The following is a 25371-nucleotide window of genomic DNA, read 5'->3' as shown; positions in this document are numbered from 1 at the left end:
TCTGCTAAATTCCAATGCAAATTAGGTGTACAGTTTAAATTGGAGTACCCCACTATCTCCTACAACAAGGTATGCAATGTATGCTTATATGTTACAAAAAAAAACCCAACCCCAAAAAAACCAAAAAACCACAAAACCACCAGCACAGTTATGAAAAGGTAGCAAAGAGAAACCTGAGAAGATTGTTCAGAAGTAAAATTTCTCATAGTGCTTCCTTTACGGGGATAGCAAAAGGAAAAAAACAAAAAAACCAAAACCCAGACCCCATTCCATATGTGTATTTCTACACATTAATGGAAAAATTTCTGAAAGCTAAAATACTACTACATTTAATAAAAACCCAACACCTGAAACCACAGTTTCATAAAGGTCACTCCTCTCACCTCCCAAAAGATATAAAACCATGACAATGGCATATTACTAAGCCACAGCAGAAAGAATAAACTAAAGAAAAAAGGTGTTCTGTTTCTGGCCGAATAAATTATGATCTCGTATCTAGCACCTGGAGACAGTTAGAAACGCTATACCCAGACAACTTGCTTCTCTTACCAACATACAAATGTCCATGGGAAGAAAGACTTTTTGTCTTGCACTATGATACGGAGTTGCTCTTAAACAGGTAACTATGCCTTGGGTTTTTCCAATGTGACTGGCTGCATGGTCGGCATGGATGTCCCTCACACCTAAAATTGCAGAAATAATATGTTTAGAAACATACTGTCAGGCCTTTTGAGGGGTATAGTCTTTCCTGATGGGTATCACAGTCATATTTAAGGAAAGCTAAGTGCATTGGTCCACAATAGAACTGTCTACGTTCATAAATGGCCTTGAGATCTCATCTCAGAGGTGCAAAGCAGCAGGCAAATTCATTGATTTCCACATTCAGAAGTAAGATACCTTAGTTTGTCGCAGCTTCTGCAAAGGGTATACTTAGCAGAGCAGCACCTATTCAGATATAATACATCAGTACACAAACTCATTTTCATTGGCATGTCCTCTCCGAGGATAACAGTATTCTAAGAACTGTTTTTCCTGCCAGAAAAATCACTCAAGTGTGAGATTCCTGACAAGCATTAATACTTAGAGCATGGTTTCATGATTAGCTGCAGCTGATTCAGCGTGTACTGAAGCCAAAGAGAATGGTCCTACGCTTCCCCACCAAACCCGTATTTCTGCCACCTCCCTTGTGCTGTCATGGGCAATGAGGCAGTAGCATGGCAAACTGAATCAGATCACCAAAGTAATGGAAAACTAACTTTAGTTACTGCACGGTCACCCAACTGTGAGAACTGAAAGAAGAGGGAGATGAGTGGGGCAGAGCAGCACCACTGCTCTTCACGGCAAGACCATACAAGGTTGGCTTAGACTGATCATAAAGCCATAATGTTTTCACAGGAAAAAATTAATAAAATGAAAATTTAAAGGATAATTGAAATTTAAATTCATAAAAACTCTAACAGAAGCAGCATTCTACAAAGAAAGAAATAAGGATACAAGAATTACAGAACAATGAGCCTAACTAACACCTGAAAACGGTACTAGCCATACCAGATTCACTGACCAAGCCTGCCTGAGCCTTGCACAGGTCACAGAAGCCTTTGCAAAACTGTGGCTATAGGTAGACTACGTGGAATTATTTTGGCAATGGCAGCAGAAAGCAGAGTGTGGCTTGGAGGAATCAATGGATATAACTTACTGATACTGACTGGGCAGTTCAGGCTTTACATATAACTAGGAATTAAAAAAAAAAAAAAAGCTCAAAGAGTAAGAGTTAGCAATAACTCATGCTCAGCCTGGGAATATATCCCAAAAGTGAGGTTCTGAAAAGGTTTAACAAAATTATTGAGTTGTACCAGACTCCTAACTACTTAGGCAATGAATCAGAGAGCACAATATTAATATTTTTAAATGATAGGAGCTGGGAGGAAGTACCAGGACTTTGGACAACAAGATTACCAGTCAAAATGAGCTTGACAAAATAAGTAACCCAAAGCCAGTAAGAATAAAGCAGCACTACTACTGGGAGATACACACACAAACAGGAGACAGCTCAGGAACAAAGAAATTAAAAGGCATAAGAAATTTAGCAAACATGACCTGTAATTAAACCAGGCCCACCTAGTCTAGAAAAGACTAGATGGGAAACACCAAGAAAAAGGCTGCGTTAATTTCTCCATTTGTGAAAAAAAACACAGAAGTTAACTGTTTAATATGCAGCGAAGGAGACTTTTGCTTAGATATTTTCTTACATCAGTATATTCAAGAGAAGTTAAACATGACAATAGGGAACCTAGAAAATCTGGAGCCCCCATAACAGATTTTCAAGAACAGGATCATCTGACTTGTATCAGAAGTGACCCAAGCATGATTGAACTTCTTCAGAATCAAGTACATTTCTCAGAATGGAAGACATTGATATTTCTCATACTCCGACATTTCTTCAATTAGAAGTTCAGAAAGACACTTGCAACATTTCACTGATTTCCTGCTGAGGAAGCAAACATCAGATGTTAAGAGATAGGTTCCTTATTTCTTCCAAAGAAGAATGTGCTCACCATATCTCTCTTTCTACTTCTCTTTCTTTTTGCTTTTTAAACTCTTTTAACCTCAGCATTGGCTTTCCATCAGACTACTCTGATAAGGAAAATTTTGCTACTACAATATTAAATACTACTAAATAATAATTATTCTCACCCTTCTTTTACATCTGAGCTCATACAGGAAATACTTTCACAATGCAACAGGCACCTAAAAGAAAGTTACCCTCTTCTTCACTGCAAATGGACAGTTCTTTGCCAATCTGTGACTCTTAGTATTAGACAAGACACAGATACTAGCTCTTAACCACAAGGATCGTATCATCTTCATTGCATTTTTTCTAGATGTTCTATTATTGATAGTTAACCCACTTTTAGGAAGAGAAGAGGATTCAGAAATAAATTTACAACATCACCAAGGAAAGTTTATAGGTTGGGAAATCAGCTGTTTCAAGATAACCAGTGTACAACAGCCCAATATAGAACAACAGCTGCAGAATGACTACAGCATTTTGTGTTCTGACAAGTGGGACAATTCAAAAATATGGTGAAGAGCTGAATTTACCACACTCTGTAATAAGATCAAGAAAAGAGAAAACAAAGCAACGAAGAACAGAGCAGTAGGAAACCACACTTCAATGAGCTTTCCCTGAGTAGTTTCTAAGGAAAGTATGTAGTTCTAGGATAGGTGCAGTAAGATTTCAGATTTATGGTTGAGCATTCAAAAGAAATCTGAAGTATCACCTAAAACAACTTCTACTGAGAATAAACTCCAGTGGAAAAAGAGTGGGCTTTTTAAAACATCAGTAAATATTGTACCTGCACTAATGAATCATCAATAAAATCTAAAAAGGGGAAAACTCCTACCCAGCGTTTCCAAGGTGAGGTACAAGAGAGCACTCTGAGTGTTCTCAGCATATGTTTCAAGCTCCTGGATGTTACGGTACGCTCTATCATCCAAATTCTTCTCCTGTAATATGAACGCAGAACTTCAGTAAAATGTAAACATAACTGCTATTTGTACAAGTTTATTACTACAGTCATCTCAGCCTAATTCACTATTAGAAAAGAAAAAGGACAAAATTAAGAGATATAGAGTATAAACTCAGAAGTAGTCATTAAAGCTTATAGCAAGTCTAACATAACTGAGTAGCTAAATGCAACTGCATTCATCTCTGGTTACTAGGGCAAATATAACATTTTGCAATAATAAGAAATCAGAATTCTTCATAAAAAAAAGATACAACCAAAACAAAACATCATATGGTATTCTTACTCTATGGGGTTGCCAATTTTAATACTTAATTTGCATCTGAAGCACAGAGAAATTTAGATAAATAGGAATATATTTTTTAAACATGCACAAAAATCAATCCATGAAATACACACATGAGTTTCAAAGTCATACGCAAATACACCCAAAAATATAATATCCTCCATCATTCTTCCTGTCCTAGTGGCTTTTGTGGTTAAAACATACCAGTTTTAAGATTAAAAACCAGTCTTAAGGTTAAAAACCTCTGAAGTCTTTCATAGCAATGACACTCTGCAAGTAACTGACCATCAGTTTTCTCAAGTTGTAACTTCATGAGACACTAACTTTAGCAGCAAAGCAAGAAATTCCTGCCCTCAGCTATTCATTCCTGCCCTTGTGTCAGAGCTGGTAGCAGCATCACTGTACCAGTGAAATTCTTCCTCTTCCCCACCCCCACCCCCCCCTAGAAAAATGATGAATATTTTAAAATTAATATGATTTGAATGCTTCAATTTACAGCACTGCTTAGAAAAAACTGCAGCCATGTTAAGGAGAAGCAGCAAAGTGTGGTAGAAAGGTTCAGACGGGTCATTTAATTTTTGAGATTTTATATCCATGACTCATCTCAAGAGAAGGCTATTTAGGAACAAAATTGACATGGCAAGAAAAGAGGTGAGGAGGAGTAAGATGATGCCAATGATGTAGATTTGTGCAACATTTTGCAATATGCAAAATGCTTTTTCTCTGGGGCAGGATTGGAACGGCACAAAAAGAGAACATGTACAATTTTCTCTTCTTGTACATCTTCATTTCCATTTCTATTAAACTGTAGTTTTTCAGAATTCTTAACAGTTGTATTTGGAGACCTTACTACTTAACCCCATAGGATGGAACTTCACTCACTTACATACAGAAAGGTATCTAAGTGTAACTCCCAATGGATTACATCTAGGGGTAACCACTTCAAATCAGGATTAGAGACCAGCAACAGAAAACATGAGCACTGATACATTGGTTATCAGAGCAGGAAACAAGAAAGATGTGGACTTAACAAACTACATCTATTTTAAAGCAAAAATAAACAAAGGATTCTATTAGCTGTTTTGCCCAGAAAGAGCAGAAATTATGAGTAGGAGCATCAAGGAAGAACTAAAAGGAAATATAGCAGTAGCATTCTGAAAGAGAAATACTACTGCCAGGAAAAGATTAATTACTTAAGCTTTTGTTTTACACACAAACACATAAAAAATAAGGGGAAAAAAACCAAATATGACTAAAACCAGAATCAGACTTTGAATGGTAAATACTTACTCTTTCATCAATGATCTTCATGAACCACATTTTAGTCAAGTTATGCCTCTTGACAGCCTGAAAATTATTAAATAAAACATCCATGTTAATGTGTACAAAGAGATGGTAGTACTGCATTCTGAAGGCTGAAACATATTTTATATAATCCTTTTCTTACAAGGATGGTATTCACTTGGTTAAATCAAAGTCGTATGTCAGTGGACAATGAGAATCTTCAAATACAAAAATTTTCAACTGGTATTTCTTACTAGTTGTTGCACATAAAAAATGAAATCTTGGACATCAAGCCAGTTAATCAAAAGCATTTCTTTAAAAATATTTTTGAAAGTAATTTCTTCTTTCATGGAGTCATGTGTTCCCACAAAATATTTGCAGACAGCTATGTTCACTTTCCAAAGAGAACATAGTTTCCTCCAGAGTCAAGAAATAAAAAATTTCCCCTGTAAACTTTCAAGAAGACATCAGTACAACACAGCAATACATACTGTAAACACAGCATCCGAACAAAGTAATATAATGGCAATATTGTTGTTTTGTTTAAAAACATATCCCACAGCATCTCTTCTTTTGGCTCTTATCTTATATTTGACTTCCTTCCTGTACCACTTCATTCTAACAACTTACCTTCAATCCTTTTACTTACACACACTGAATTTTGCAGACCACTTTGTCAGAAAGGCTACAATTAGAGATATAAATATTTAAAAACAAAACTTATGGAGTGGATTTCTCACAATTTTAGCCTTTATAGCTCACTTTCAACTTCTTTACATCCACTGTATTTGTAAATAAGTTTTCAAGGTTTGACGAGACTAGATCTTCTTGTTGATTCAGCAAAATCTGCTTGAGGAAATACTTGGTATGTGAAAAGGCAAATTTTAAGTTACAACTACAAATGTCAGTTTTGCTTCTCACTCGTTTGTCTTGAGTATCATTTTGTAAATTAAATCCTTGAAACAGTCACAGGTCAAGACTTAAAGCACCAAACTGAGTCCTGCTAAATTACCTAGTTTGTACATTACATCCATTTTGAGCTACCTTCATTCAACCATACAGGTCCTCATTTTTCGAAAGTTTTGAAAATTGTCTTCTCCCACAGAAACGAATGGAGAATTAAGCCTCATTTTTTGCATGTTCAAAATGGACAGATAAGTAAGAACAAGTATCATACAGTTGCTGTATAAGTTTATATTAAAGTCTGAGAGTTGAGCTATAATGCTAGAAATACTACTTAAAGCTATTATATACTTCACTAGTGCATAAACTCTTGGAATCCAAATGTGAGTATTCTGGGATATACAAAACTTCAGGAATACATTTAACATGATAAATTAGTATTTATTCTGGAAAATCAAAATTGTCCTCATACGAACTCAACAGCGAGAAGAGAGTATACATAAAATATGCTGTGCAAAAGACATACTAATTCTATTAACAGCTCTTCAATGCTTGTGAGTTCAGGTGTCTTTCCAAACCCTTTCTAAGAATTGCAATGACATTCTTGAACATTTGTGAAGCTGTGTTCTTCAAATAAGTCATTCTTGGGGTATTTGCTGAAACACAGAAATAAAATCACATCTTGAGTGCAAAGGTCACCAGGTCAGGTTGGATTATTAGTTCACTCCAGGGCTTTGCAGTATTCAGAGCTATCAGAGCTCCTAGAAATACTTTCTGAAATATTTTTCAACATCTTATTTCACAACCAGTTCTGTTTGGATTGTCTTATATTGTTCTTCCTTTAGAGAAATCATATGTGGGGTGAAATCTTACCACAGAGATAGGCCAATTCTTTCTTCCACTTCAAAATCAGTTTTCTGTTTTGTGAGAAAGGAGTGTGACTGGCAGTCTTAGCTGTTGAAAAGGGTTGCAATTGGTATCTCAATATCCAAATGATTTATATCTGAATGTTGTAGCGGTTTTGGCTGGGATAAAGTTAAATTTCTTCATAGTAGCTTGTACGGGGCTATGTTTTGGATTTGTGCTGAAAACAGTGTTTCTAATACACTGTTTTAGTTATTGCTGAGCAGTGCTTACACAGAGTCAAAGCCTTTTCTGCTCCTCACACCACGTGGCAGGTGCACCCACTCAATGAAAACAGGGCTTCTTGACTGATGGAAATGTAGCAGCTATTCATTTCCTTTTCCTGGGCCCTTCTCAGGGCTCTACAGTACTTGGGGCCCTTGGTCAACAGGAGCCAGTATTGACCACAGATCAGATTTGGCTTGGGTATAAATGGAGGTCCTCGGGGGAGCCATTTTGAGCTAGTCCTCCCACTGGAGCGGCATGCTGCGGTCAAGGATTCTCCCCTTGGGTCAGGACACCACTCAAGGAAACTCCCTGAGGTTCCTATGGCTCAGGGCGCTGCCTACAAAGTTCCTTGCGGTTGCCAGCCCTTATTTGTTAGGCAAGTGACAGAGCATTTTGGGTTGTTGTTAAAGCCTAGGAAGTGGTGATAGTTTTGTTCTCTTCTCATGGACATTCAGATCTGCCATTGAATGTTTGCAGAGTGCTAGTTAATTGTGCTGATAATAAGTTTTTAACTTTTTGTTGTTGTTTATTTGAGAGCCTCCACAACACACCACCCCACCAGCAAGTAGGCTGGAGGTGCACAAAAAGTTGGGAGAGGACACAGTTGGGACAGCTGACTCCAACTGGCCAAAGGGATATTCCATACCATGTGATGTCATGCTCAGCAATAATACTAGGGGGGACATTGGCAGCAGGGGGGGGGCATCTCCTCAGAGACTGGTTGGACATTGATACACACACCCCCCTCCACATTGATACACACACAAGCCACCTGAAATTGAAAGTGGTCAAAAGAATATATACAGTCATACCTAAAACTAACTTGTACCTAACCCACTCAATCAGACAACTAAATGAGAGGATATCTTCAGAAACAAAAAAATAAAGCAAGTTCCTCCTTGGAAAGGAGGAGCAAACAGTCTTGTTCCTGGGAAGTTTGTCATATGCTGGAAGAGAGACAGAAAGAAGGAAATAAAAAGCAAAGGCACAGATTGACATGCAAAATGACCAATTCTGCATTTTAATGCCTGCATTAAAGTATCACCCTAGGTGCATCTTCAGCACCCATAATCCCATAAAAAGGCTCACAAAATTTGCCAGTCTTCATTCTAACTGTATGAATGCTTTGTGGTGGCCAAGGCACACATTTTATCTGAGCTGGAAACACCTATGAATAGCTCTGGTCCTCCTAAAAGTGACTGTAACAGGTGTTTTATTTTAATTGTTGGCTTTACCTATGTTTTCTCTTAGTTAAACAAAGTGTATCCTGTTTAAATCCCAATTTTAATCTAAACATGAGTGTTGATAGACAGAACAAATGCTCACTTATGCTTTATTTCACATTTGAAGGAGGAAGAGTCAGGGAGAGGCCACAGTTTCAGCACTGCCAAAAATCACTGAAAGAGGACTTGAAAAAGACTCATTTTTGTGGTCTCAGAGGTGCAGCAGAGTGGATGTGAAGCCAAAATGGCAACAAGTGAAATGCTCTAATACTGCAGGAACTGCATTGTCCTAACCCACCATTACAGTGAGTGTCCTGCTTTTCCTGGGATTTTAACAGGAATAATGCAGGTGAATATTTGGATGAAGGCTCCTCATTTCACTGCCTGTTTTTCAGCAGGTCCATAAACCTAACAACCTATGGGATCTACGTTAAATGTATTCAGCTATTGAGATCTAGACAAACTGCAGCTTTTCCTGTTCAGGAGCTTGAAGATCTTTAGTTTAAATGCAAATTCTGATCTTAAGAGTAGAGGCCTTATGGTAGCTGATTTTTTGGAAGGTTCTAAGACTTACTGTGGCTCGTGGCTCTAAGATGACAAGTTAGCAATGTTTGGAATTTCTGTCCCTCAAGAAATTAAAAATTGAACTCGATGTGACCCTGACAACCTCATCTAACTTTGATGTTAGACTTTCTCCGAGTGGCAAGTTGGACTAGATGACAACCAGAGATCCCTACCAACTAAATTATTTTGTGGTTCTATATCAGCATCAAGAGGAAATCCATTTACACTGCCTTCAGACCTTCAATGATCTATCAAACTTATCATTGACAGATCTAAGTAGAACAAAAAACTTTGAAAGAAAGCCTCTGTTTCTCTGGCCATGACCAACAGAGGAACAGATCTGTAGGTGTGCTTTATGTGTGATGTTTTAGTGCCTGCAGAACTCATGCATCTTGGTAAAAATAAACTGTTAAGTTCACAAGTACATTCCCTGTTACTCAATGCACACAAAAGGATCCGTGCAAAACTAATACATAAATGGAAGTCATCAAGCAACTCTTGATGTGAGGAGAAAACTGTATTAAGATTCTCCCTTTTACCCAGTAACTGTGTCTATGAAGGTCCTGGGCTTTTCCTCATACCCTCTTTGTTAGTTCAACCTCTGTGCTTAGCCTCCTGTCTTTTTGTACAGCTTAATCTCTTCAGGCAGGACTAGCACTGGCTCAGGAGGATACTTATGCACTTCACTTGCTATAAACTTACAGCTTACCACAATTTCCTCTCTCTTCACCTAAACAGAAAAAGGCAGATTGTTCACAGAAATCAGACCCTCCAAGTAAGTCCCACCTAAATATCCTCCTTCTCCAACTCTGCTCTTCGGTTGTAGGTATTTTACAGTATCACACACAGACAATTTATCTGTTTTACATAAAACAATGTTGTTAACTACACAACACAGCACACACAAAACATTGTCATTATTTCCACAGTAGTATTTTAGTTAAGCGAATTTTAGGACAACAAACTTGTATTTTACCCTCCACAGTTCTGTAGCAACTGGTTGATGTGGTGGGTTATCGCAGTATATATCTTCCACAGCCTCCCTCCAGAACTGCATTCGCATCAAACCTATAGTCTTCTGAGTTATGGAGTCTTTAATCTGGAAAGGATACATCTGGAGTGAAATTCAGTGTCTTTAAGGCACTTGGTCTATCTACACTGAAAAGACAGACACACAGGACATAGCCAAACTCAGTAGGGAAAGTGCTCGGTTCTGAATTTATGTTTGTTCCTCATAAAGTGTACAAACACTACAGAGAGTAAAAAAAAAAAAAAAAAACATCTTCACCACAACCTGTCTTTCAAACCCATGGAGATTAAGCCGTGGGCGACCCTCACACCTTGGCTTTCTTCCCAGAAGGAAAAGAAGCAGCAGTAACAGCAGCGAGGGAGTGCAGCACCACGGGCTGCCAGAAGCACGGCCCACAGAAGCTGATCCAGGATTTTGCTTGGTCGGCACATTTCCTGGATCGCTCCTTTCTGGCAAGTGTTACCAACTTTCCTGGTTGCACTGGCAGTTTCTGGCCACCTAGGGAAGGGGAGAGACTGCAGCCACTCCCCTCTCCCAACTTTAATTACAATCTTCCCTCCCGGCAGCCCTTCCTTCACCTAGCTTCTGCCAACAAAGACCTGGGACCGATTGTATCATCCAAGTTTTTGACAGACCTACAGACAGGATTTAGCTGCACTTTACCAGTTCAGTCGCTGCATTTCAAGCCAGGACATATATGCAATCACGTAACAGTATCAAGGACCACAGCCTGTTTGTTATCATTTAACTTTAAAATGCACGACTAAAAAGGAAAGTCAGACAAACTATGTACATAAACAAACTGGGAGAGGCTGGATACTTTCCAAGTTTGTATTGCACTATTTATTCATTGCCCCTTATAGTACAAAAATTTAATCCTGGCAAAACACCACCTACGAGCATAATTTAGAATACTGAAACTTATTTTACATTTCCAGATTTCACAAATATATTTTAATACCTGCCTGAGCCAGTTCCACATTGAAGGCTCTCAAGGCAAAAGCAGAGGTTCGAGATTCTGCAGGCAACAGCAGAGAACACAGAAACCCTTCATAGTCACGCTTTCTATAAAAGGATGAAAAAACACATTTATTATTTATAGCTCTATGCAAATTGGGTGTGCTATTGCTTAGCACTCAACTCCTAAAATAGTAGCAATAAGTTACAGTTCAAAACTCTGACTTTGCAAAACCAGCAGCTTTTAAGCTTATTTTAAAATAAGACAAACGCCAAGAGAGAGGGGATGCTGTCTGAATTCTCAGTGCACCTCTCAAATTCAGATCTCAAGATATTTGGGTAAAGACATGGAGCAAGGCTGTGGCAGAAGCACAAACAGAATCCAGATTGTCCAACTTCCAGTCTTCTGTTCCAAACATGAAACCACATTTCTTTAAAAGATTGTGCTTTGGAACTTGACAGAAGAGCTTTGCTTAACCAGTAAGTTTTTGTTTATTGGCAACTATATGCAAAGCAGAAAAACTCTGGGTCTCTGCAGTTTTGCTGCAGGTAACTTGTTGCCAATCGGGAGTGATATGCCTTTGTTTGGCCACTTGGGTGTGCCATTAAATTAAAAACAGAGTACACAGAATTATAAATTGCAAAATTGTACGTAACTGTAGCTAACAAAAGCACCTGGTCACCTCTGAAAAGCTAAATTGCTTGTTCTGAACAACATTTTTGTGTACTTTCTGATAAGCCTGTCATCTGATTAGCACATGACCAGCAACTTCAAGTTTCATTTTGAGAATGGAGAAGCAGGTGTCAAGGAAAACACATTTACTCATTTTCATGAAGTCTGCTGTTCTTAGATGTACTCATATTTCTTTTGAATGTGATCTTAAAACAGCAAAGCCAAACTAAAACCAAGGGTTATTAGTGTTGCTACTTTTAGCATTAAACAAAAAGGAAGTGAGATTTAACAGAGGTTCTTACCTCTACAATACACAGCAGCTGATAACTAGCAAATGCTTAGAGTTTTCACAACAGTTGTGAAACTTGTTTTAGAGCTCGATGCAAATCCAGAAGCATCAACAAAAAAAAATGACATTTTTTGAATTTTATCAGGCTTTAAGGGTCACCTTCATATTAAAGAACAGATGCATCAAACCTCCCTCAATTAAGACACTTTCTGAAAAGTATTATCAGCTCAAAACCTAGTATTTTTTTCAAGGCTGATTGTAGTAATACCCAGTATTGTCCACCCTGGGCAGAGCTGCAAGGTTCCCAGCCACATTTTCCCAGTTCCAGTTACATAGTTTGCCTGAGTTGTTCACACAACACAGAACCACCTCTACTTCCAGAAAGGAAACAAAGAAACACATTACACAGAGTATACAGCAGCACAATAGAGACATTTGTCTCCCCTCTAGTAATGGTGTTGGCATGTTGGGGTTTTTTTTCAATTATTCTAAGCTTAAAAGTTAAGTGCAGCAAAGAACAGTTAAGGAAAAAATCAGAAAGAAATGTGAATTTTATGCTGACAGTGTGCCCTTGGACATAACAGTAGAAAAGCAAATCCATTAAGCCTCAGGCTGTAAAATAAAATTGATATTGCTATAGATCATGTTCAACGCCAACTCTCTTCGTGTATTAGTGTACAGAATGAAGAAAGGTGGGAATGACCTTAACTCTGGTATTGAGCGGTTTTCATAGTTTCCCTCTCACATAAGCTTACATATGAACCCACAGACAGAAGAAAAGTTGGCTATGACCATTACTAGACTTTCAGTACAATGAATTTCTTTCACGTTATAAAACTCCATAATCCCACTAAGTCACAAGCTTGTCTTCCACAGCAGACATCATAAACAGCAAGAGACAGAAAACATATCTACTAAGGAAACATATTTTTAATCAAAGAGCTTAAAGCTACTTTTGAAATAGTTTTTTAACAGAAAAACCCAAGAGACAGGATATCTGGCATATTGCAACTTTTTGTAATATGTAAAACATAACTCAGTTGTTCCTCCTAATGTGTGGGAGACTCAAATTCAGAACTGGGGAGCTGCTAGCCTCAAGCGTTTTCTGTTTGAACAGTAACTCCCTCCTCTTATTTTTTCTAACTTATGATCTCCACGCAATATATGAGCTACTGTGAACAGCAGCTTCAATTAAATGATGCCAAAAGCATAAGCATTTTTCATTTTATTGAGTGTTTGTGCATTTTTATAAGTAATCCTTTCTGTGGTTTAACAAAAATAAAAACAAGTTAAATTCAACCGCTTCAGCTTCTGTGCCTTGGAACCTAACTGTTCTGTTCACAGTTCATTACTGAAAACATTTTACCTGAACATGTTAACTTTACCTGTATATTAACTGTACACGCAGCCTCTGATCTCCTGAGTAACAGGTGAACAAATCCTGGGTATAATAACCAGGAAAACAAAACTGTAATCTGAAGTTTTATCAAGGAAAATGCAACCTGGCTATGAACTCTGATGCATCTGTAAAGGTCTGCTGCTTGGTGCTGCACAGAAAATCTAAGATTGTCATATTTCTTTCCATTAGTTCTCCTACTTCAAACATTACTGCTGCCCACACACACCTTTATATTTTTTACAAGCATCGGTTTGGAGAAGATGATCCTGTTCCATTCTTTCTATACATGCTTGGAAGCCTTCTCCCTGCTTTTGTCAATCATCTAGGACAACTACAACCAAAGAGAAATTATTTAAGTCTTTACAAAGAGACTTTTTACTTTTTAACTCTTGTGGACTAGAAAGCAGCTACGGGGCCTGGCATGTTGTTTACCATCCAGAAGCCAAGCAGGAAATGTTGCCTGGCCTGGAAGTGTCTGAGCATTTTGAACATGTGTGAGCATTTTGGATTTGACCAAAAATGGACGCTTTTGAAAACATAGACTTCCTCTGCCTCATGTATTCAGGTCAGAGAAGGTACTTGAGTTGTCTGTCCAGCTGTCGGATTTCCTCTGCTTTTGCTCATTTTTCCAAGAAGTACTTGGGAAGTCTGGCTATTTCCCAGTAGTCAAGAAGCTCTGAAAACACCCATTATTTTAAAATACCCACTTCAATAATCCTTCTCTCCAAAAACCCGAGACAATGGAATGGAAACGTTCGGTATTTCAGAAGAAAAGCAGCTGTGAAAGAAGGGGGTGAAGGAAGATTGCCGTTTGCAGGTTAAATCATCCACGTCGTTTAAATACTAAGTCTAGTTTCCGCTGCTCCCCCCCGAAACGCCGAGGTCCGGGAGCAACCCCATCCCCCGGCCCCCTTCACTTCAGGGCCGCAGGGGTTATTTTCGCGGCCAGGCGTGCCCAGGCGAGGCCGAGGGCGGCCCGGGCAGCCGGGGGAAACCCCAGCCACCTCTCCCGGGGAACTGGGCTGCCCCCCGTCCGTAGGGAGGTGCTCGCAAGCCTTCTTGAGGCAGACTCGCCGCCCTCCTCTGCGAGGAGGAAAACCCACGCGTGTGCAGGCCCGCCCCCCCCCGGGCACTCACCGCACCAGCTCGGCGCAGTACTGCGCCTCTCCTCCGGGCGCCGGGCGGCTCCAGCCCGCCGCCGCCCTCCCACCGCCGAGCCCCGGCCACGGGAGCCCACCGCGGGCGCCCGCCGCCCTCGCCAGGCGGTGGCAGGGCCCGACCCGCAGCCCACCCCGCGCCACGGCAGCGGCCGCCATGCTGCCCGCCGCTCCGCCCCTCCCTCCAGGCGCCCCGGCCCCGCGGCGCCGCTCCGGTGTAAACGCTTAACGGAGAAGGTACCGGTAGATGGCACTCGAGAATGCGCGGTTTCAGTCTGGGAGCCGTACGGCCTTTTGTTATCCTGCAAATGGCGTCCGTCGCGCCGCCTTTGCCTCAGTTTCCCCCGGCTCCCGAGGCGGGCACTGGTGGGGGTGGTGGTTCGAGGCGGATTTCTCCGTTCCCGGGGAAACCAGCCACATGTGTTTTTAAACCGGGAGCCCAAAAAGCCTGAGGAATCTGAACTAAAAATCTCCTAGCTATGGGCAGTGTGTCATAGGAGACGTACAGGAGTGTCTGTGGGACTGGGAAAAGGCCTCAGGGCCAGATTGCTGTATGAGGGAGTGGAGCAGTTCTGCCTGGGCAGCAAAGCTGACCCCAGGGCGCAGTCCTTGGTAAAATGTTTAAGTTTTGCAACAGAGGGCCAATTTCCTCCTCTTGCCTCAGAGCGGGACTCCTTGTACTGTACAGGCTGGAGTTTATTTAGAGACAGGATGGTCCTGTTAGTCCTGTAGTCAGAGACAGAGTGGCCGTGCTCCCTCAAAGTTTGGCCTATATGGGGATAAGCCAGCAAATTCATACAAAAGTGCTACCCATGCTTAAGAGCAGTTTCATCTTAAAACTAGTTTTTACTAGAAGTACCAGCAGTCTGGCTTTCTTTCTATCCCCAGCCTTGCCATCTTCTTCCTTGGTGCCAGCTTTGACCGTCATTTTATAGTACAGTGAGTTGATTCACAGAGTTAAACCAGCAGAAACACATCCACAGCTTGCTTTTGGTTTTCCTGAGTTCATTTTCTGCCAGTTTGGTGCCCTGAATCAGTTCAGTGCATGGTCAGCTGAGCATCAGCGCCAGCACGGGGCGTTAGCACGAGCAAGGGGCTGTGGGCTGGAGACAGGGTATGATCTCTCGGGTTGTGGACAGTAATACCGCTGTTCATTTAAAGTGAATCCGTGTGGTAAATACAGGGAGAGTTTTGAGTGGGTGGTGACATTCAGGTGACAAGTCATCTGTTTGGAAATGAGAGCAAGCCTTTATTTTGTGTCATAGAGATAATGAGAAGAGGGAGGGTAGGGATCTCACTTAAGCATTATTTGTTTTATTGATTAGCAGCTCTTATGGGTTTACCCTAGGCCTTTCTTCTTCCCTTTCCCTCATCTCTAAAGTTCTCTTTGTCTTGAAACTCTGGACCTTGTTTTAAACCCTTGCTATGCCTTGAGCAGGATTTATTGTTTGTCAGGGCACCCAAAGGAGGTCATTTAGTTGGGTGGAGGCTGAAACTACTGTTGTTTAAGTTTTCAGGGAGAACCCCTAGATAAATGAATCCAGCTCTTTCAGCTGCTGCCAATTCCTGGCAGAAGGGTTACATAAACATACTCTAAATCTCAAGGGTATTATAAATAAATCTTATAAAATATTAACTTTTGTTAATCTCTGAATGAACCAAAATGGTGCTAAACTGATTTAAACCCTTAGTAAGAAAAGAATAAACCAGGGGTCATATAAAAAACAATAATCCTGACCTCTTTCTTGGTGTGCTGACATTTGTTTCTTGTTGTTCTGTACCTTTACTATTCTCATTAAATTACTTTTTTTTCTCTTTAAACAAATATTTCATGTGTCGTGTATAGTTACTGAAAAGCTTCTTCAAGTCTATATAGATTCTAGTAAGCCTTTTGTGCTGCCAGCTCAGTGGGAGTAATGATTTGGCTTAACGTTTTAGTGAGATTTTAACACTGTATATGAAAATCTAAGATTAGTAAGGAGTGTCTACAAACTTTTTTTAATGATCTCTTTGTGATAAAGACCACATTTCATCACTTTTTTAATGTCTCTCTCAGAAACTGAAAGGTGATTGCCTGTCTCTCTGGTACGTTCTTCTCACTGAAGTATTTTGTCCCGCTGACTCCTCAGATAAAACTCTGAAATCCTTGGGCAGAAATGCTAGTGACAGCAATGGCTGGTTTAGGTAGAGATAATTCAGTTATTGCTCTAACCTGGAATTCCTGGAAAAAAGTTTTTTGTCAAGAAATACCAATCAGTTACAGCTGACCCTTGTTAAAAGAACATCCAGATACTATTTGTCAACATATAAATGAGAAAAAGAGACCCTAAGCTATCCCATGATGGCCAAACAGAGGCTGAAGTTTAGAAGGTCTACATATATTCATGTGCTTGTACCAAAATAAGTCTTCACACAGAGGAGAACAGGGTAGAGAAAGACCCACCTCAGAATGTCCAATGACTGGAGGCTGAGGTGTTCACTGGGATATGGGAGGCTGGCACTAGGATCCCTCGTCTGTAGCAACGAGAGCAGAAATATAAACAGTGATCTGACAGTTCTGTTCTCTACATTCACATGGGCAAGGATATATTCTCCCTTTCTCTCATTTTTCTCTTCTGAATAATCCTGGATTCATTCCAGTATCAGAGTTAAGGAAAAATCTGTATGTAGTAACAATAGTGTTTCCTGTCCAGTTCCATGCCACAGCAAACAGGCGCATGCAGTTATTTTTACCTGGACTGCTAAAAATATTCAACCAAAAATTTTTGCTTAAAGGAGTACACTAAGAAAACATGTCTAACTGAAGTCATTTCAGTCCTGGCCACAGAATAATACATTAAAGCATGTGGTAACAAGCACTGGGCCACTTTAAAATGCAGTTTTCCCATTTTCCATGGTTTAAACATCTAAGTCTTTAATTACAAAGTAGATGGAAAGTTCCAAAAGGACGTTGCAGTGAAGGGGTTTCATCATTGTTGGTGCTGCATTTGTTTGTTATTTGTAGGTTTTTCTGTAGATAAATTGCTAGTAAACATTCATTTGTTTCTTGTTACCATTGTGCTCTTTCACTCCCCAGTTTCAAACACAAATAAAGGTTGTAAAAGGTGCTATGCTAACAGCAGTGGGAAACAAAGACCTTGGTGATTTATGGAGGATGAGGACCACTGCATGCTTCCTTGGCTGTGTGCTGCAGGACTGAGCTGGTGTGACTGTCCTTCAGAGTGAAAGGAAACAGCGATTTTTGCTTACCCACCAGCACCGTTGCCAACCGTGGGCATACTCCACTGCACTCAACAGGAATTGCTGCTCATCTGATGTTCTCAAGCCTTCTGTGGTTTTACCTCAGATTCAGTTTTACTCCTATGGAGTGAGATGGATCTGACAACTCGCTCTACATACACCATGAAGTAAAGGCTAGATATTACCAACTTTCAGTTACTCCTGATTCAGACTGTAGACTTATGAGTGAAACAGTGGGTATTCAGGTCATACAACTTTTGTTGCATGATACCTTTTGATACCTATCTTTTGTTCAGATAGTCTCTTATCTCTTTTTAGCCAGTGGATTAAAATAGGACTTCTACAGAAAGTAATTCAGAATAAGGACATAGCTTCAGCACTCAGATCATGCTAATTAACCTCGGTCTCCCTACTAGTTGTAGAGTACTGACCCTCTCTCACCAGGAACCTCTCCACAGCTGTGCCACATTCTTTGAACACTCAAACAGGCAGAAGCAGAACTTGGGGCCAAGTTTTCAAGGGCTTAGTGCATCCTAACTGCCCAGCTTCCACGTTGACATCAAAATAAGACCTTCAGAATTAAGAAGCCTTTGCTATTAATCTGAGTTCTTTTGAAAATCCTGCTTTCTGTGGGGACAACGTACTCTCTTCAGAATTTTGTCTCTAGTTTTTCAAGAGCCATCTTAAAACCTCCATACAGTCGTGAGAGGAGATGACTTATCTGACTGCCCTTGCACAGAAGCGCAGGCCCACGCAAACACAGTTTGGTTCCATGTTGTTGCCTGGGGTGACATGCATACAATATCAGATGCAAATACGGTGAGTATTTGAATGGAATCCACAAAGTGTGTGCTTTTAAGATAAAGTAGAGCCAAGTCCTGCTGCTGCTGCTTTGGATGCAAATATATTTGTAATGAACTCTTGGTTTTGTATGTATCCCTTATCTTGCACCTGTTATCATCTTTGTTGTAAAAAGCTTAGGGGTAAGCTTTCCAAATGATACACCCCATCTGTGCTACCTGTATAAATAGTGTTAGCAAGAAACATGCAAACTGAAAAGCCGCAAGTTCTTGACAGACGGGTATCAGCACTGTTTCTCTGGCTAGCAAGGGCACGATCTTTGTGTTCTTTCATCAAGTTGCCAACCTTTACTTGTTTGAAATTCTTGTGAAGTTACTGGGAGGGAGAAGAGAGAGAGGGGGGAAGCTGAGGGTGTGCAAACTCGGTTTTGGCATGCAGGTGAGATCAGCTGCACATATAACAAGGATTTCAATGGAATCCACCAAGTGAATGCTTTTTTACCAGAGCCAAAATAGAACTAAATGTTGTGCCTGCTGTGTTGGAGGCAGGTGTATTTGTTGTGAATGCTGCTCTTGTTTATATCTTTTTGCTTGGATCCCTGCAAACCAGACTAGCACTTAGAAGGAGGGAAGGTGAATAATGGGAAACTGCGTCACTCAGACTTGTCCCTGACAAGTCTGGAAAGAAGTGACAGCAGATGTAGCAAGGTGAGAGAGCCCTCAGGCATTCTGACAAAGAGGCAACAGTAGGGGAGAACAACTTGTTCCAGAACTTTATCATGTTCTACTGAGATCTCTACATTTTCCTATGTTTTCTTTTTTAAGGGACTTACAGGAGGGAGCATTATTGAGTAATTGAAGCGCAAGGCTGGCAGCTTGGCTTCTGAAGTCCTGTCACTGAGTTCCTGTGGCAACACATGTACTGTCGGTAATGGTCGCATCTGAGAGTGGCTGATACTTCATGGTCCCTGGGCCATGTCATTTTAACTGACTTGCATCTTTAGTGTTCACATCTGAAGGCCTTTTGGGTGCACAGGACACATCACTACTGCATATTAGCAAGGACACAGGGTGGTATGAGACCTGTCCCACTGGGGAAACATCCACAGGCCTGTTTCCAGCTTTTCTACCTGAGACAGAGGGGATGAGACCAGCAGCATTCGCTGTGGCTGGGTATGGACCGCTCCCTCTTCTGCTGTTCATCCTCTGCCTTGCACTCCCTGCGCAGACATGCTGGTGCTTGCTGCTTCTGTGTGTTAGAGCAAGGTAAAGGGTAGAACTTGGCATTGTGAGTGCCCTGTCCTAGACCTTGAGCTGTAAGGAAGTTTGCTCAATGCCATTTCACCAAAACAAGAGACAGAGGTAGGACCCACATTCTTTTTGCTGCCTGCCACATGGGGTCTGTATCAGCAAGAACTAGGAAGGGTACTGCACCCTGATCTGCCCGAGCCTTGTCAGTCAATGAGGATGATTAATAAACTGGCTACCCTGGCAGAGTCCAAGATGACGGCATCTTTTGGAACTTGGATATGCTCCACCAGACACAAGCCAGGAGCTTCCGCTGTCTTCTGCTGTTTAAAAAACTGGTGGCCTGAGGGGATCCCTCTTCCTTATGGTCAATTCAGCCTGACCCCTGACCTGTCCAGGAACTTTAACCAGGCTCCAAACTCTTGCAGGTTTGAGTGTGCTGCCAGGCAGCTGAGGAAAACATTACATATTTGCTGACAGTGCTGCAGCATCCCAGGCACCCTTGCTGCCTCCAGAGCCCTTTAACAGCTTGTAAAAGGGCTCAGAGAAAACTTTCTGTGCAGAACAGGCACTCCTGGGGTGTTGCAGGCCAGGCAGTGTGCCAGCCGATGGGGATGAGACAATGCTTTGGGAAGCTCACCTGTAACCAACGGCTGGCAGCAACATGTCCAAAAGTTACACAGCTGCAAGGACACATGCATGGATTCATTCCACCCTGACTTTTGCTCTCTGCCTCCCAGTGGCAGCCTCCTTCCCCAGTCCTTGTATGAAATTAGCATCTCCTCTCTCCTTCCTTCATCCCAGCCCCTCATGGCAGGTGCCAGGCAGTCCCAGTGAGAGCAGGCCATGCAGTCAGCTGTTTAGCAGGAGAGCGCCCCAAACCCTGCAAGCTTCTCTTTGAAAAAAGTTTCTTTTTGAAACCCATTGTGCAAGGGTGCAAGGCTGCCAACCCAACTGAAATACCCTTACATGATTTGATGATTTTAGACAATGTAGACCATAGGGAACAATTGTAGGGAAGGGACAGGACTGCAGAATACAGTGTAGAGACACCCACGTAGGCTCCTGAGACACTGCAGCACTTGTTCTATTTATGCTCATTTTGAAATGATTGTTGAGAGGATACAGGGTTTCCTGGGGTTGGTCCCTCAAGTGAGTAAGGGATGCTGACATGCAAGAGGTGCTGTGACAGCTGGCTCTACCAGGGCAATGGCACCTACAGCCATGTGCAGAAACAGAATCTTGGGTGCCTAAATATTTTTCCTGACAAAATCTTGGGCACTTACAGCTCCTCACAGGGCCTGAATGTCCAGTCAAACTGCTTTCTGCTTAGCCTTTACTTCAGGTAACCATGTCCCCTTCTGAAACTCAGCCTGGTCTCTCAGAGGTCACACAGAGTGCTTCCACTCTGTCACATTGGTCTGCTCCCTCTCACATCGAGATCCTACTCTTTCAACCATCCACATGAGCATTTGTGTTTGCATGTTTTCCCTTTCCATGACAAAAGAAAGGCCAGGCATGGGGTAGAGAATAGCTCTGGTTGGCTCTGCTTTGGGCCGGGGGCAGAGGGGGACGGACACACGGACACTAGATGATCTCCAGAGGCACCTCCCAGACTCTGACAGAATCCACTGATGCTGTCATTCTGTGACTGTGAAAAATGTAAATGATATTACCAGTCCTCACTGGGTGGACAGAAAGCACTTGAGTATCCTTAGGAATAGTATGTACAATGTACTAGAAATGGAAAGTACTGAAGAAATCTGCAAAGGAAACAAGGAAGCTGACAGTTTAGTTGTGGACACCAAACTGAAGTAACTTATGAAGTGCTTCAGGGAAGTGGACAGATAGTAAAATATCCATGTAGCCAAGGAGTAATGCTGAATTTATTTTCAAGGTTTTTTTTTTTTTTCCATCCGCTGTCCCTGAGCACATGAGGAAGCTGCAAAGCAGAGCCATCACAGGTAGGGAACCTTCACATTGTTCACCAGTTAGCATCCTTGCTAGTTTACAAATGGCATTCCTATTTCTCAGAATCTCTCCCAACTCTGCTTGGCCAAAGCAATTTGCCAGATCCAGGGAGCTTAGGAGAGGAGACACACTTGGGCAGGAGCTGATAGGATCTTCTGTAGAAGACTTCAGGACACAAACATACATGGGATTTGTAATACTGAAATCTGCAGTAGTAGGTAGAAACATTTTCCTCCAGAAGTGTCCCTTATCAACCAGCCATAATAACTTGCAAAGTACAGCAGTTGCTGGAAAAAATGAGATGCCTAGCTACTGCCCTGCCTTTCACTTCCCCACATTTTTCTGGTGATGTGGGGTCTCAAAGCATTTCTAAAACACCTTTAAAAACCCAACTGTTTTCAAATCCACAAACAGTTCAGAGTTCAGTTCTGAGCATTATAAATGGTCGTACTAATTAAATGCAGCTAAAATAGTGAAAAGAGTTGCAGGGCAGATGAGATCAATAACAAAACACCCTTAGAGAGCACAGAAGGGGGAAAAGTGCTGATGTAGAAAGGTGATTTATGGCAATTCTCTGTTGATGAAACAGAAGAATTATTGAGAACCTTAAGGAGAAAGGAGCTTTAGGTTGGAAGATTGACGACTAAAAAGCATGGGGAAGTAATCCTTTCTGCATCAGTATGGCAAAGCTTCAGTTCTGGGAGGCAGGTCAATGTAGGTCAACGCTTGCACTGGAAATGCTAAGCTGGGGAACTTCTCTGGTCACCTCCTTGCCCCGTGTTGCCTCCTCCCCACCCCCTCTTTGACAAAGGGAAGCCAGTGCGTTTCAGTGTTGCGGTTTCACATACTGAGCATTCAGCTCCATGGTCTAATTCCTAACCAAAGACTCCAGCGCTAGGCAGCCTGATGCAAAGATAAAATAAGTTGCTCCAAGCATGGTGATTCTTATTTTAGCCTAGAGTTAGCAAGTTATTAAATGTGGCTGGCATTGGGATTTGGCATCTGTGAGCGTAGGGAGTCCTTTTCTCATCTTTTATCCTATGTAAGCCACAATCATCTTTTAACATAAAAACATTTCAAGGTCGATCTCATACGCATACACAACTGTGAGTTACTCATACACAACTGTGAGTTACTTTATGCCCCCCCCCCCAGTAATTGCACGAAAAATAAAGTGAGGATAAACTTTTATTCAAAGTGCCATTTTTACATTTTCTAATAATCTGAAAACATTGTGTGAAAAGACCGTCACTCCATATTCTACACAATAACTAATATTCCAGCCTGATCTGTAATTTCATTGCAACACAGGATGAGAATCTGGGAAGAGTTAGCATGTTGATTTTTGAAACCTTTAAACTTCTTTTGTGTTAATGGAATTGCATATTTGAACAATCATACTGTTATGTTTGGACAGTTACATTTTTTATGACCATCACTGGCTGTAGTTAGACATAGTTGTCTCACTTTAAAGATATCGTTTTCTTTGTTTCAGGAGGTTTCAGCCAGCAATTATTGCAATTGGATGGCATTTCAATAGCCAGTCTCTAGCAAACTCCTACGGTGAGTCACAGCATTGGCAAAACATGGCAAGTGTGGTGGTGTAATGTCACGTAACAGCAAGTCAGTGTCTTCTGCTAATATTTTAATGGCAACCATCTCAAGCAGACCAAGTTTTCAGAAAGTGTTTGATATTCACACGTAATGATCGGGGTTGCAAAAACACCCTTGGAGGATAGAGCTAATAAAATAAGCAGCTAGTTAGTATAAACTTCTTAATTTAATTTTGTTGTGTGGAAAGTGGCATAGTTTTCTTGCACAAGAAAGGCACTGCTGTTGTCTGGAAAGTTTCCATATGGCCCTGCAGCTTTCAGATTGCTCCAGTCAAAGGTGTCAATCAGACATTTGCTGTACTTTCACTGTTGTTGGCTTGTACATCTAAATGTATTTCACAGATTGGCTTTATTTGAAACACAATGTATATCTGTAAAATATTAGTCATTAATCTGGCACCATTTAGCTGCAAAGTATTAATAATCTGGCATTGTTACATGCTGGGTTTGCATTCTAATTTCCTTTGTCTTGATGGTAAAATAGTGTTACTGCAAACAAAATGCAAGCTCACTTTTTGTTTCCTCTATTCCAGAGATGCATTTCAGAAGCCGCCTGTTGTGCTCCTTTCCATCAGAGAAGCAAACAAACCTGCCCAGCTCAGCGAGCCACTGCACTGCTTCCTGCTCGCCATGACTAACGCAATTACACCAGAAGGAAGTTTAAAATAATTTCATTAGCGTTTGGAGCATAAGGTTCATCTTCAGCCAAACCTCAGACCATGCTTTCCATAGCGTTTGGATCACTGAAATACTCTTATATAAGCCTAATTGACACAATTAGAATGACGACTCCTTACAGATGTGTGTTGCTGTAGCAACCTGGGAGGAGGGCAGCCTAAGTGCCCTCCATATTTAGCAAAATAATATTAATCATAATAGGTAGAAGCACTTTATCCTTTTTATAAGGCGCTTGCTCAGGAGCCAAGTGCCTTAGCGTGTTGCAACAAGGATCACTGTAATGGAGTTGAAATAATTTGAAGGTGAGCTAAAATTCTCTCAGTAATAACCAAAATTACATGGAAACAGAAGCATAGTCAAATGTTGTCCAAATCTCCCAGGATATAGGCAGGAGAATTATCTGTTCAAGGCTTTGATTCTGCTGCTGTAAGAACACAGGGGGAAGAAAAACACCAAAGACATCCATGGAAGCAGGAGGAGGCCTCTAATTTGCTGAGTTTCCCTCAGGTTTATCCTACTGAAGGGCCCAGTTGTTCAGTGAGAGCGCTGTGGGGAGGCTTTAGATCCACCTGCCACCTCTTTTGTGTTAGAGGGACTCGAAGTCGCTCCATGTTGTTGGCAGTGGATATGGGTATGTATGCAAGTGTTGATGGGCACCGACTGTGTGATGAAACGGTAACAGGTCTCCTGCTTCCCCTGCAGCACACCGGAGTGGGAACAGCTGCTTTGCAGAGCAGATCCAAATGGGTTTGTTCCTGGCTCTGTCTTGCATGTCCCAGTAAACTTGCACATTTCATCCAAACAGCGCAGTCTCTTTGTCAAAGGGGCTGCGTGAATTACCTGAGACTCATGACTTAAGTCTTGTTTTCATGAAATCTTCTGATTTGAAGCGATAAGTATTTTGACTGGTATGATTGTCACTTCAAAGTTATTGTTTTAACTAACACCATTTTAAACTTTGTCCTGATGTCTTTGCAACTTGAACAGTCACACTGTGTTGCTACAGAGTACAAGAAAAACCTGAAGTCAGTGCTACCTGGGACTGAATAATGGGATTTCCATTTCCAAGTTGAAGAAGCAAGTGAATAGCATGAATAAACAAGCAAGTGTGAAAAAAAACAAACACTCATCTTTTGGATGATCATGGAAAATACAGATGAAAAGAGATCTCAAGTAGTCATCTATACCATCCCACTCTCTACAGATGGATGAATTTTATCTCTGTCATTCCTGACTAAGTTTTATCTGATCTCTTTTTAAAAAGATTTACAATCCCCAGGCAATCTAGCTTAATGCATTACTAGCCTTATTTTTAGAAAGTTTTTCCTAATGTCTAACGAAAGTCTATTTCTACTGCAACGGAATGTCTTAATAATCTGCAATATCTTTATTTTTGAA

General features: G+C 41.1%; 1 protein-coding gene and 1 long non-coding RNA gene across 9 annotated transcripts in view; one reads left to right on the top strand and one right to left on the bottom strand.

Moving 5' to 3' along the window:
• The window catches only part of NDUFAF6 (NADH:ubiquinone oxidoreductase complex assembly factor 6), a 20358-nt gene extending 5734 nt beyond the window's left edge, over positions 1–14624 (bottom strand). For 2 of the 7 annotated variants that reach the window (XM_074884836.1, XM_074884861.1), the window contains exons 1-6: positions 14404–14542; positions 10910–11013; positions 9895–10017; positions 5104–5160; positions 3405–3507; positions 550–683 (exon numbers count right to left, since the gene is read on the bottom strand). In XM_074884836.1, the coding sequence (XP_074740937.1) occupies positions 550–683; positions 3405–3507; positions 5104–5160; positions 9895–10017; positions 10910–10930 (438 nt within the window). In that variant the 5' untranslated portion in view covers positions 10931–11013; positions 14404–14542. Of the gene's footprint in view, positions 1–549; positions 684–3404; positions 3508–5103; positions 5161–9894; positions 10077–10909; positions 11014–13492; positions 13598–14403 lie in introns of all 7 variants that reach the window. The other 5 variants (XM_074884843.1, XM_074884851.1, XM_074884821.1 and 2 more) reach the window with 5 other exon arrangements.
• LOC141950273 (uncharacterized) lies at positions 14542–25371 on the top strand. 2 transcript variants are annotated; one of them, XR_012630977.1, is made up of 3 exons: positions 14542–14660; positions 23178–23245; positions 23829–25371. It is a non-coding gene; the product is annotated as an uncharacterized LOC141950273 (long non-coding RNA). The 2 variants fall into 2 exon arrangements; XR_012630976.1 differs by lacking the exon at positions 14542–14660 and adding an exon at positions 19649–21675.

Source organism: Strix uralensis, chromosome 1 (assembly GCF_047716275.1).
Source record: "Strix uralensis isolate ZFMK-TIS-50842 chromosome 1, bStrUra1, whole genome shotgun sequence".
Lineage (NCBI taxonomy): Eukaryota > Metazoa > Chordata > Aves > Strigiformes > Strigidae > Strix > Strix uralensis.
Note: the sequence above shows the minus strand (reverse complement) of the source record. Positions and strands in the feature narration are given on the sequence as shown.